General features: G+C 38.0%; 1 protein-coding gene across 5 annotated transcripts in view; it reads left to right on the top strand.

Annotated features, from left to right (window-relative positions):
* Positions 1 to 14,723, top strand: part of shisa6 (shisa family member 6) — a 218,758-nt gene that overhangs the window by 184,668 nt on the left and 19,367 nt on the right. For 2 of the 5 annotated variants that reach the window (XM_061967048.2, XM_061967047.2), the window contains one exon: positions 8,892 to 9,044. The exons of the other annotated variants lie outside the window; for them this stretch is intronic. In XM_061967048.2, the coding sequence (XP_061823032.1) occupies positions 8,892 to 9,044 (153 nt within the window). The remainder of the gene's footprint in view (positions 1 to 8,891; positions 9,045 to 14,723) is intronic. 5 annotated transcript variants of the gene reach the window in all.

Below are 14,723 nucleotides of genomic sequence, written 5' to 3'. Positions count from 1 at the left end.
TTGTCATGCTTGAGTTAAGATAAAGCACAGCAAAACAAAGTGGCACTAATAGGAGCTGACTTTGGGCCTCATGTATTAAGAGTTGTGTGGATTTTCTACTAAAAGGAGAGGTACGTTAAAATCCACAAAACATTGTACGCAAGAAAAATATCGGATGTATTAGAGCAGGGGTCCTCAAACCTTTTGACTTGGGGGCCGCATTGGGTTAAAAAAACTTGACTGGGGGCCAGGCTGTGTATATACATATGTATATGTATATATATATATATATATATATATATATATATATATATATACACGTATATGTGTGTATGTATGTATGTATATGTGTAGGTACAGTATGTATGTATATATATATATATTAGGGCTGCAACAACTAATCGATTGAATCGATTAAAATCGATTATAAAAACAGTTGGCGATTAATTAAGTCATCGATTCGTTGGATCTATGCTATGCGCATGCGCAGAGGCTACTTTTTTTTTTTTAAACCTTTATGTCTCAAATGTCCAGCATTTTGAGTTAGGGTTGCGTGTATTTTCAATGTACGTTCAGGGTTAAGAAGGGATTAAAAACAAAACAAATTGTGCACGCAGCAGTATTCGTGAGGGATGGGGAGAGACAGAGAGAGCGAGAGAGTTGTGATAAACGTGCATGCGTCGTCAGGCTCTGCTTTTTATCGATACATTTATCAGATTTAATTTTTTATCATCTATAGCAGGGGTGTCAAAAGTGTGCATTTTTGTAACATTTTTTTTGTTTTATTTGCTTTTTATCGATACATTTATCAGATTTAATTTTTTATCATCTATAGCACGGGTGTCAAAAGTGTGCATTTTTGTAACATTTTTTTTGTTTTATTTGGTAAGTTGAAAGAACATGGCGCCAGTATGCTGTTTTTTTTTCAATAAAATACTGGAAAGGATAGAAATGTAGTTTGTCTCATTTATCCGATTATTAATCGATTAATCGAAGTAATAATCGACAGATTAATCGATTATTAAAATTAATCGTTAGTTGCAGCCCTTATATATATATATATATATATATATATATATATATATATATATATATATATATATATATATATATATATATATATATATATGTATGTTCCGAGCGCGATGATGTCACGTTATCAATAGGGAAATGCATTTTTAGACATTTTGATTTGCCTGAGCGACTAGGAGACACTGAGAGTAACAAGCGTTAGAAAATGGATTAGAAAGGGCAGCAAATAAAAATAAATATATACATATATATAAATATATATTTTTGGTATTATTATATTTTTTTAACTTGGGACTTCCCGCGGGCCGGATTTTGGACGCTGGTTTTAGCCGTAGTTTGGGGACCCCTGTAATAGAGTATGCGCCCACACATATCCAAGCACATGTTTTGTTACATCACAATCAACCTGGAAATGCGTGCCTGCGCAGGCCCGGACCACGCCCCCTAATAAATACGCAAATCCTATTGAAAGTAGCCACGTGCCTGAGATCTGCACGCTCTGCCCAATCCCAATTAGCAGGAGGTGCTTCTTTCTCATGTTTTGAGCGAACAACAGAGGAGTGCGATTGAGAGCTTTGTTACAACCGCACATTGACTAGAACCAAAAAGAGATGGCCAGAGTTCAGGTAAAGAAGAAGATAGGTGTGCATGGCAAAAACAGACGACTTGGGGCACCGGAAATAATAAATTAGTGCAACATTTGAAAAGATAAGCGTTGCAATGATACATAAAAATGACTGATTACCTTCAATATGATATAATTTACAACAATATGTGTCTCTGCAGTTGCATGCTCACAGCTAGATTAGAGCAGTCTTTTAAACTTAAACATCCCAGCGCTTTCAAGAACGATACACATGACTTTGACTCTTTTTTGAATACTCAATTTATTATTAGAACGCAGGCAAACTACTTGCGATAGCAGCCGTACGTGATACAAAGTCGGGCCATTCCTCTGTTGCCATTGTGTCTGCTCTGCTGAAGTCACAGGAAGTATACACAGCCTATCGAAATGTGCGTACATTTCCACTGCAAATGTATTCTTGACACATGACATCTTTGCTGCGAAAAAGTATGGAAGGATTATTGCAGCAAAGTTATTTTCAGATGTATATCTCAATCTGTGCGTCTGTAATCCAATTCACATGTCTTTGTCCTAATATGTGTGTCTGTGTATCAATGTGTGTGCGTGTAATCAGAGCTGCGTGTCCGTATTTTGATTAGTCTGTGGGTAAAAAAAAAATCTGTCTGTATTTCTTCGTCTTCTTACATGTGACTTTTTTCTACGTTTCTGCCGTGAAAGAGTTATCGTTGTGTAATGATAGTTGTGTATGCGTATTCAGATGTGTGTATGTGTAAAGGAGTTTGTGTCTAAGAGTTGTATGGTTTTAATCATAGCTGTGTGTGCGTATTCAGATGTGTGTATGTGTAAAGGAGTTTTTGTCTAAGAATTGTGTGGTTTTAATCATAAATGTGTGTGTGTATTCAGATGTGTGTACGTGTAAAGGGGTATGTGTCTAAGAGTTGTGTGTATGTAATCATAGTTGTGTGTGCGTATTCAGATGTGTGTATGTGTAAAGGAGTTTTTGTCTAAGAATTGTGTGGTTTTAATCATAAATGTGTGTGTGTATTCAGATGTGTGTACGTGTAAAGGAATTTGTTTCTAAGAGTTGTGTACGCGTATTCAGATGTGTGTATGTGTAAAGGAATTTGTTTCTAAGAGTTGTGTGAGTGTAATCATAGTTGTGTGTGTGTGTATTCAGATGTGTGAATGTGTAAAGGAATTTGTTTCTAAGAGTTGTGTGAGTGTAATCATAGTTGTGTGGGTGTATTCAGATGTGTGTATGTGTAAAGGAATTTGTTTCTAAGAGTTGTGTGAGTGTAATCATAGTTGTGTGGGTGTATTCAGATGTGTGTATGTGTAAAGGAATTTGTTTCTAAGAGTTGTGTGAGTGTAATCATAGTTGTGTGGGCGTATTCAGATGTGTGTATGTGTAAAGGAATTTGTTTCTAAGAGTTGTGTGAGTGTAATCATAGTTGTGTGTGCGTATTCAGATGTGTATATGTGTAAAGGAATCTGTGTCTAAGAGTTGTGTGTGTGTGTGTGTGTGTGTGTGTGTGTGTGTGTGTGTGTGTGTGTGTGTGTGTGTGTGTGTGTGTGTGTGTGTGTGTGTGTAAAAAAATGTGTCTGTCTGTAATCAGATTTGTGTGAAGTAAGAACTTTGATTCGCTGTCTGTTTACACGTGACTTTTGCACACCTCTGCCACGGTTGTATGTCCGTGCGGTGATTTATAGTTATAAAAGAGTTGTCTGTCTGTAACCTCACCTTTCCTTTCCCTATACTCACCACTAGTCGGCGCCTTCAGAGTGGGCGGAGCTATGTGCCGTGTTCAAGATAGAGGCCACGCTTCCGTGTTCGAACACTACTTACGCTGCCTGTACGTTAAGTTAAAGTACCACTGATTGTCACACACACACTAGGTGTGGTGAAATTAACCTCTGCATTTGACCCATCCCCTTGTTCCGCCCCCTGGGAGGTAAGGAGAGCAGTGAGCAGCAGCGGTGGACGCGCTCGGCAATCATTTTGGTGATTTAACCCCTAATTCCAACCCGTGATGCTGAGTGAAAAGCAGGGAGGTAATGGGTCCCATTTTTATAGTCTTTGGAAGTGATAGTAATGATACAAAATGTGGATTGTTACGTTCATGCCTTGATCGTCAAAGAAACTGTTGGTAATATAACCTGCGACATTTACACCACCCAAAAATGCTTTTGATAATCTGTACATTTCGTGTTGTATTTACTATCTCATATCACTGCATAACCTTCTCTCTTTTGTAATAGAGTGTAATATTGCTCAGCGGCCAGCCTGTTACTCTCTGGAAATGATATGAAAAACCTCCTGTAGTTTGAGTTTGATAATATAATCCATTTCATCTTCTGATGGATTAAAAATTAACAATATGGGAGGGTTTTCAAACACTCAATGTCACCTATTTGACTGATGAACATTATCACAGCATTTATTCAGGACAATGAAGATTAACCACAACACTGACATGTTCCCTTCTATTTTCCTCAACTAACATCATGTGATTTATTCTTTACATATTTAGCATCATCCACAACCAAAATTGTGAATTTGGACTCATTTCATTAATAACATGAAGGTACATATTATTTCAGACATATTTATTCATTTCCCAGGAAATGTGTCCCCCAGTTGAGTAAGTAAGTACAACACAAAATGTACAGATTTTCAAAAGCACCTCTTTGGGTATAAATGTCGCAGGTTATATTAGCAACAATATCTTTGACGATCAAGGCATGAACGTAACAATCCACATTTTGTATCATTACTATCACTTACTTAACACGGCACATAGCTCCGCCCACTCTGACGGCGCCGACTAGTGGTGAGTATGGGGAAAGGCAAGGTGAGGTTACGGACAGAAACATCTTCTTGCAAATTCAAATCACTGCACGAACACACAACTCTTACATGGCAGAAGTGTTGCAAAAGTCACGTGTAAACAGACAGCCAATTAGTCTTCCTGCTTCACACAAATCTGATTACAGACATTTTTTACACACACACAACTCTTAGAAACAGATGCCCTTAAACATACACACATCTGAATACGCACACACAAATATGCTTTCACACACACAACTCTTAGACACAGATTCCTTTACACATATCTGAATACGCACACACAACTCTTAGACACAGATTCCTTTACGCATATCTGGATATGGACACACAACTCTTAGACACAGATTCCTTTACACATATACACATCTCAATACGCACACACAACTATTAGACACAGATTCCTTTACACATACATACGTCTGAATACGCACACACAACTCTTAGACACATTCCTTTACATATATACACATCTGAATATGCACACACAATTATGATTTTTGCACACACAACTCTTAGACCCAAATTCCTTTACACATATACACATCTGAATACGCACACACAATTATGATTTTGCACACACAACCCTTAGAAACAGATTCCTTTACACATATACACATCTGAATACACACATACAATTATGATTTTGCACACACAACTATTAGACACAGATTCCTTTACACATATACACTTCTGAATATGCACACACAACTATGCTTTCACACACAAGTCTTAGACACAGATTCCTTTACACATGTACACATCTGAATTTGCACACACAACTATGCTTTCACATACACAACTCTTAGACACAGATTCCTTTACACATACATATATCTGAGTACGCACACACAACTATGATTTTGCACACACAACTCTTAGACACAAATTCCTTTCCACATATACACATCTGAATACACGCACACAATTATGATTTTTGCACACACAACTCTTAGACACAGATTCCTTTACACATATACACATCTGAATACGCACACGCAACTATGTTTTTACACACACAACTCTTAGACACAGATTCCTTTACACATATACACATCTGAATACGCACACACAACTCTTAGACACATTCCTTTACATATATACACATCTGAATATGCACACACAATTATGATTTTTGCACACACAACTCTTAGACACAAATTCCTTTACACATATACACATCTGAATACGCACATGCAATTATGATTTTGCACACACTACTATTAGACACAGATTCCTTTACACATATACACATCTGAATATGCACACACAATTATGATTTTGCACAAACAACTCTTAGACACAGATTCCTTTACACATATACACATCTGAATACGTGCACACAACTATGTTTTTACACACACAACTCTTAAACACAGATTCCTTTACACATATACACATCTGAATACGCACACACAACTATGCTTTCACACACACAACTCTTAGACACAGATTCCTTTACACATATACACATCGAAATACGCACACACAACTCTGAGACACAGATTCCTTTACACATATACACATCGGAATACACACACAACTCTTAGACACTGATTCCTTTACACATATACACATCTGAATACGCACACACAATTATGATTTTGCACACACAACTCTTAGAAACAGATTCCTTTACACATATACACATCTGAATACACACATTCAATTATGATTTTTGCACACACAACTCTTAGACACAGATTCCTTTACACATATACACTTCTGAATATGCACACACAACTATGCTTTCACACACAAGTCTTAGACACAGATTCCTTTACACATGTACACATCTGAATTTGCACACACAACTATGCTTTCACATACACAACTCTTAGACACAGATTCCTTTACACATACATATATCTGAGTACGCACACACAACTATGATTTTGCACACACAACTCTTAGACACAAATTCCTTTCCACATATACACATCTGAATACACGCACACAATTATGATTTTTGCACACACAACTCTTAGACACAGATTCCTTTACACATATACACATCTGAATACGCACACGCAACTATGTTTTTACACACACAACTCTTAGACACAGATTCCTTTACACATATACACATCTGAATACGCACACACAACTCTTAGACACATTCCTTTACATATATACACATCTGAATATGCACACACAATTATGATTTTTGCACACACAACTCTTAGACACAAATTCCTTTACACATATACACATCTGAATACGCACATGCAATTATGATTTTGCACACACTACTATTAGACACAGATTCCTTTACACATATACACATCTGAATATGCACACACAATTATGATTTTGCACAAACAACTCTTAGACACAGATTCCTTTACACATATACACATCTGAATACGTGCACACAACTATGTTTTTACACACACAACTCTTAAACACAGATTCCTTTACACATATACACATCTGAATACGCACACACAACTATGCTTTCACACACACAACTCTTAGACACAGATTCCTTTACACATATACACATCGAAATACGCACACACAACTCTGAGACACAGATTCCTTTACACATATACACATCGGAATACACACACAACTCTTAGACACTGATTCCTTTACACATATACACATCTGAATACGCACACACAATTATGATTTTGCACACACAACTCTTAGAAACAGATTCCTTTACACATATACACATCTGAATACACACATTCAATTATGATTTTTGCACACACAACTCTTAGACACAGATTCCTTTACACATATACACATCTGAATACGCACGCACAACTCTTAGAAACAGATTCCTTTACACATATACACATCTGAATACACACACACAATTATGATTTTTGCACACACAACTCTTAGACACAGATTCATTTACACACATACACATCTGAATACGCACACGCAATTATGATTTTGCACACACAACTATTAGACACAGATTCCTTTACACATAACACATCTGAATACGCGCAGACAACTATGTTTTTACACACACAACTCTTAGACACAGATTCCTTTACACATATACACATCTGAATATGCACACACAACTATGCTTTCACACACAAGTCTTAGACACAGATTCCTTTACACATATACACATCGGAATATGCACACACAAGTATGCTTTCACATACACAACTCTTAGACACAGATTCCTTTACACATACATACATCAGAGTACACACACACAACTATGATTTTGCATACACAACTCTTAGACACAGATTCCTTTCCACATATACACATCTGAATACACACACACAATTATGATTTTTGCACACACAACTCTTAGACACAGATTCCTTTACACATATACACATCTGAATATGCACACACCATTATGATTTTGCACACACTTAACTATGATTACGCACACACAACTCTTTCACGACAGAAACAGGAAAAAGTCCCATGCAAAAAGCCAGCCAATCGAAGAAATACTGACAGAAATATTTTTACCCATAAAAATCATAAAACGGACAGACAACATAAAACACGCACACGCAGCTCTGATTGCACACACACATTTTGTAACATACACATTAGTACACGGACACGGGAATTGGATTATAGACGCACAGATTGAGAAAAGCGTTTGAAAATCATTTTGCTAAAGTAATACTTCCATAAAAAAAGTTTTTTTGTGCATTTCCAGGCTTCATACATGAGACCCCCGGTGTGCCACACAATGCCCAAGCCGTGCTTTCAAACCTGTAAAGCAAGAATGTTGGGCCTTTTTCCCCAGACAAATTTGTTCTTAAAGCCTTCTTTTTTTAATTGTTATGCACTCACCAGTTTAAATATTTCTTTTAAAATTAACATCAAGTCAGGACGATAATCAAAACATTTAATTCATCAAAGTATTGTATTGATAAAGTCTCATTTGCCAAGCAAACTGATAGTTACAATACTTATGGTATCTTATTTATGTCATTTTTTCTTTCACCCTAAGGGGACTTTTTTTTTTTACAAATTTACAAAAACATAAATGCATGTTTGTCTGCATTTTACAACAATTCATGAACATATTGTATGGAACAAAAAAAGGAAGAAAAAAAAGGAAAAAAACAATTAAAATATTTTTTGGGGGGGGAGGGGGTTCCAAAAAAAGGACATTTAGATGCCTTTAGTTCATCACATTTTCAAATGAATAGTTTAGATAGTTGAGTGGCAAAAGAGCAATTAAATTAAAAGTTTTTCGGTAATTTGGCACTTCTAATGGGTTGAATGATAAAGCTGCCATGCAGCAAATTGTGTCATCAAGTGCTGGTTAAAAAAGGGCAATTCCCAAACTGGGTGTGAATTGCAAGTATTTCGTCTGCCAAAGATAAAGGTTTACAATGGAATCCAGCTTGGTTGTGGTAGTCGTGGAAAGGAGACGCCAGCATTGCCCATATCTTTTTCCCTTCCACCCCTGTGTCTGTATATGTATGTACGTGTCTCTAGAAAACAATCGGATAAGTGGCATCCTGACTTCGCAGACGGAGCCCTACGACCTGTCTTTTTCACGCTCCTTCCAGAGCCTGTCCCACCTGCCGCCGTCATACGAGGCGGCCATCAAAGCCGACCTCAGCCGCTTCTCGTCCTTGAAGAAACTGAGTAGGTCCAAGTTCACTGCATTAATGCAAGAGTGGGATCCCTGTTGACAATGGTGGTAATGATGCTCTAATAGAAAAAAACTGATATTGAAGGGGAACGTTTGCCCTACTCCTAACCTCTGGCTGTGGAATAGATTCACCTGTCTCACCAAGGATATTTTTGGAGCACTCATTGTGAGAAGAAAGAACCACACATCAAAAGGAGACAAAAACACTGCTAAAGGGGCTGTTTGCAACATTTAAACAGATAACTAGAGGGCGCCAACTTTCCAATGTATTTTACACCTCTCTAATGGCTTCTCCTACGCAATAACGTCATTACGTTCATACGTAACACCTTCTTGCACATTAGGTGTTGTTAGTTGCTAATAGCAATTTGGATAGCGTTATTGAATTCTATCATAACAACAACATGACTGCAAATTGTTAATTGCTTCTCTTGGACTGCTTTTGTATGTCAAATGTGTTCTGTTAAACCACTAATGGTAACATAAGCTAGCCGCTGATATTCGTGTTATATGTTTTGCTTTGATAAATTTTACCGTGAGGAAGTTGCAAACAGCACCATTAAGTATGTGAACAAAGTAGGACCTCAAAAGTTCAAAGCAAAGCCAACTGATATCGTGAGTGACAATGACTCAAAACAAAAACGAAAAGATTCTTGGTGCGCTGTATGGTATACGGTGCATGTCATATGTTGGTCATGTTGTATATTTTACTTTTGGAGATTCTACTGTTTAGGAAATCATCTTTTAGAAAAAAAAAAACAATCAGTACCGTATTTTTCGAGTATAAGTCGCACCTGCCGAAAATGCATAATAAAGAAGGAAAAAAACATATATAAGTCGCACTGGAGTATAAGTCGCATTTTTGGGGGACATTTATTTGATAAAACCCAACACCAAGAATAGACATTTGAAAGGCAATTTAAACTAGATAAAGAATAGTGAACAACAGGCTGAATAAGTGTACGTTATATGACACATAAATAACCAACTGAGAACGTGCCTGGTATGTTAACGTAACATATTATGGTAAGAGTCATTCAAATAACTATAACATATAGAACATGCTATACGTTTACCAAACAATCTGTCACTCCTAATCGCTAAATCCCATGAAATCTTATACGTCTAGTCTCTTACGTGAATGAGCTAAATAATATGATTTGATATTTTACGGTAATGTGTTAATAATTTCACACATAAGTCACTCCTGAGTATAAGTCGCACCCCCGGCCAAACTATGAAAAAAACTGCGACTTATAGTCCGAAAAATACGGTAAGTTTCCATGCACACACTATTTCAGTTCTCTATAAGATGAGACGTTTGCATCCGCAAGCAATAAGATTCCCGTTTTGCATAATCCCAATATTGTTGCTAAGGTCATGACGTCAAAATAAAACAAACATATTGTTTGTTTACATAAAAAAGCTGGCTTTCAACGACAGAATGTTTGCCTTTATGTAAAATTTGTTGCTCTGACAGTTTTGTGTCATTTGCTCATCAACAGTATTTGTATACCGTACATATAGTCAACAATGTTACAGAAAAAGTGTCTTTCTGTAGTTTATCAGATACACTTGTCCCTCGTTTATCATTGTTAGTTGGTTCTGGGCTTGATCCTGGTAAATGAATTTTCATTAAGTAAAACTTTATTAATTACAAATCTATCATTTTCATAGCCAGAGCATAAAACACTGTTTTACGACCGACTAAGTAAGTTTTCACAGTATGACATTATTAAGCTGCAGACTTGGACGCACAAGGTTGAGAGAAATGACTGTGCTGGTTTAACAGATATTAATGTTGAGGCATGCAGTCTATAATATTGAAGTCTTTAAGCCAACATTTTTTAGTTTTATTTTATAAATTTTAAATATTGTACTATTGTCCTGCATCATGGGTGTCCAAGCCTTTTCCACCGAAAGCCACACACTGGAAAATTAAAGCATGCTGTGTCATTATTTGGCAGCTCTGCTGTTGCCTATTTTCTTTTTGTTACAGTGCCTGGTTTTCGGGCTACGAGTCGAAGACACCTTAATGCACACCTGATACCCATTTCCTCTTGACTACTTAAGCTCTCCAGTGCATTCACTCAGCGCCAGTAGATTCCTGATGCTTCACACTTCCAGTCATGTTCATATCCTCTGCTTTGGCTCCACTCACACTGCTTGTTCATGTGGCTTTGCCCCGCCGCGGCCGTGTATTGTTTACTTGTTCCCCTTAGCACCTTTCGTGTGCGTCCTGAATGTATTTTTCTTCACTCCTTTTGAGTGCGCTTTTTGTTCTGATTTTTATTATTTCTTCCCTGCGTTGGGGTCCTACTACGACAAAGTCCGATCGCGACAAATCAACTGGCCAACAGAAAGAGAAAGCCTTCACTCTGCACTCACTGTCTTCGGACCGACTCTTGATAATCATGACCAGCTGCTGCATGATTTCACGGCCACCTTCCAGGCAACCGCGGAGTACTTTAGCATGCATGTGCATGTATGACACAATGATAAAAAGAGGATGGACAAAAATAAGAAACGCATTGACTACAATTTTGGACTACAACTGAGTAAAAATGGCGGACTTGTGGAAAGATTTTTGGGTAAACCATTACTATATAAGAAGAGATCCGCTGGCGTAACTGAGGCATACAAACGTCACGAAACTCCCAAATTTTAAGCGAATGTTATATTAATATCGCCGCCATACCTCCATGGTTTGATTTCACATTTTCGGGATTTATGCGGGTCCCAAATACACAAAAGCAGGTACCAACAAAGCCCTTGAAATAGTCAGGATATCTACAGTATTGTTCAATTTGTTTCTCCTCACACCACAGATGTAAATCTTTCGCCACCCAAATAAATCCCACAATCCTACGCCATCCGAGCAGTGAGCATTCAGAATAACGACGTCATGGTCCACAAAGATGCGTGTTTTTTAATTATGTCTTCAGATCACCTAATATCAGGTGTCCCAATCGCCTTTTTAATAACCACAGAATCACTTTGATTCTGAATTGTCTATCTGAAAAAGAGTTTTTGGTAACACTTTAGTATGGGGAACACATATTCGCCATTAATTAGTTGCTTATTAACATGCAAATTAGTAACATATTGGCTCTTAATTAGTCATTATTAAGTACTTATGAATGCCTTATTCTGCATGGCCTTATTATACAACCAGTAAGCCATTAACCAAGAGTCTTCCCTCAATAACCTCAGAATTATTGCTTATTAGCATACTTGCCAACCCTCCCGGATTTTCCGGGAGACTCACGAAAGTCAGCGCCTCTCCCTAAAACCTCCCGGGACAAATTATCTCCCGAAAATCTCCCGAAATTCAGGCGGACTCAGGTCCATGCGGACCTGAGTCCGCTTTCCCACAATATAAACGGTGTGCCTGCCCAATGACGTTATAACTGTAGAATGATCGAGGGCGAGTTCTTGGTTCCTTATGTGGGTTTATTGTTAGGCAGTTTCATTAACGTCCTCCCAGCGCGGTAACAACACACAACAACAGCAGTCACGTTTTGGTCTACCGTAAAGCAGTTCGTCTGCCGTAAACAGCAATGTTGTGACACTCTTAAACAGGATAATACTGCCATCTAGTGCATTTGATGAAAGCACTTTTGTGCGTGCCACACAGCAATGTATCATCAGAGAGGGTGTTCAGCATGGTTAGTAAAATAGTGACAGAGAATAGAACGAGGATGGCCAATTCAACCCTTAACTCAACAAGTATTTGTGTAAATAAATGAACACTGAAATTCAAGTATTTCTTTTATATATATATACAATAAAAGAAATATATATTTATAGCTAGAATTCACTGAAAGTCAAGTATTTCTTATATATATATATATATATATATATGTATATATATATATATATATATATAAGAGGGGATGAGTATATTTACAGCTAGAATTTACCAAGTCAAGTATTTCATATATATATATATATATATATATATATATGAAATACTTGACTTGGTAAATTCTAGCTGTAAATATACACATCCCCTCTTAGCCACGCCCCCAACCACGCCCCCCCCCCCACCCCACCCCCCGAAATCGGAGGTCTCAAGGTTGGCAAGTATGCTTATTAGTAACCCTAACCCTAACCCTTATATGTTCCCCTAGTGTCCAAATAACTCTAAATTAAGTCTTTGTTACTTTAATAAGCAACTCATTTATGATGAATATGTTCCCAATACTAAAGTGTTGCCGAGTTTTTGTGTCAAAAAACCTTTCCCAATATTTATTGCACAGTATTTTGCTCAAAACAGGAATATTGTGTGCATGAAAACGCCGTAAATGTCTTCTTCCTTTGTTACACTAACCCTCAATAATTGCACCATCAAGCCTAGATCGGTATCAATTCAGTGGCGCTTTGCTGCGTGACCTCATCTCGTGACATTATTAAGGGGGAACACAAATATTCCTCAAGGCGTGTGTAATTTCATCATTCCTGCCTCACTTCACTGCTGGCTGGCAGCAAAGTGAGGGGATACATCTCAAACGACGTCCATCAGGTCTCACACTTGTTTAGCTGCCAGGCACGACTCTACCAAAATGACAGGCTGCAGCAATGCACTTCTGTTTACTGCTTGAGAGGATAAACACATTTTTTTCCAAAGCAATGTGAAGAGAAAAGTATTGCATTTCAAGAGTGCCTTTTGGTAGCAGATGATTCTAAACTAAGGCAGCGTCCTTGAGGCAATTCTCACGTCCGCTTCCAGAGCAAATCCGTTGTCGCAACAAAAAGCCCTCCAGTTGCTTCTTTGATTGCACAACTTGTGTTGGGAAGGAAAGGGAAAGGAAAGTAAGGCTGTTTTCAATGCCAGGGTATAATAAACGAGAGAATACAGAGCGCACATTAACTCATAAGAACTCCGAGCTATTTGTGCTTTAAATGAAATGATCTAGGACATGGGTGTCAAACTCTGGCCCGCGGGCCAAATTTGGCCCGCCGTGTAATTTCACTTGGCCCTTGAGGCAATATCAAATTAACACTAGAGCTGGCCCGCCGGCCCGCCAATTATATACAGCGGCGGTGCCGTGGTAACACCGCATTCACCGCTAATTCCGCCTCAACCGAAGGGCTGCATGGGATTCTGGGTATTTGTTTTGTTGTGTTTATGTTGTGTTACTGTGCGGATGTTCTCCCAAAATATGTTTGTCATTTTTGTTTGGTGTGGATTCACAGTGTGGCGCATATTTCTAACAGTGTTAAAGTTATTTATACGAGCACCGTCAGTGTAACCTGTATCGCTGTTGACCAAGTATGCATTGCATTTACGTGTGTGTGCGTGCTGAAGTCGCACATATTTTGTGATCGGGCCGGCCCGTTGTTGGAATGGATGAAAAGCAGACGTTACGACAGCTCGTGGAGGACGATGAACGCAGTGCCTTTAAAGCACGCCCCCGAGACTGTGGAATATGAGATATAATGACTGATGAACAACTTCGTTCGATAATGAAAGATGCCTCAGCTCAAAGCCTGAGCCCCGACATTAATGAACTAGCATCCAAGAAAAGATGGCAGGTATCTGGCTTGGGCACATCAGATTATATCAGTGTGTTGCAAACTGAGCAGTTTAAAGTCCTGAATGGTTGGTTTATTCATTGTTATTTTATTTTCAAATGTATTAGCCTGTGGAAAAAGTTAATGTCGTGCTG

This window comes from Nerophis lumbriciformis, linkage group LG11 (genome assembly GCF_033978685.3).
Source record: "Nerophis lumbriciformis linkage group LG11, RoL_Nlum_v2.1, whole genome shotgun sequence".
NCBI lineage: Eukaryota > Metazoa > Chordata > Actinopteri > Syngnathiformes > Syngnathidae > Nerophis > Nerophis lumbriciformis.
The sequence above is the reverse complement of the archived record's forward strand: the minus strand, read 5'-3'. Positions and strand labels throughout refer to the sequence as shown.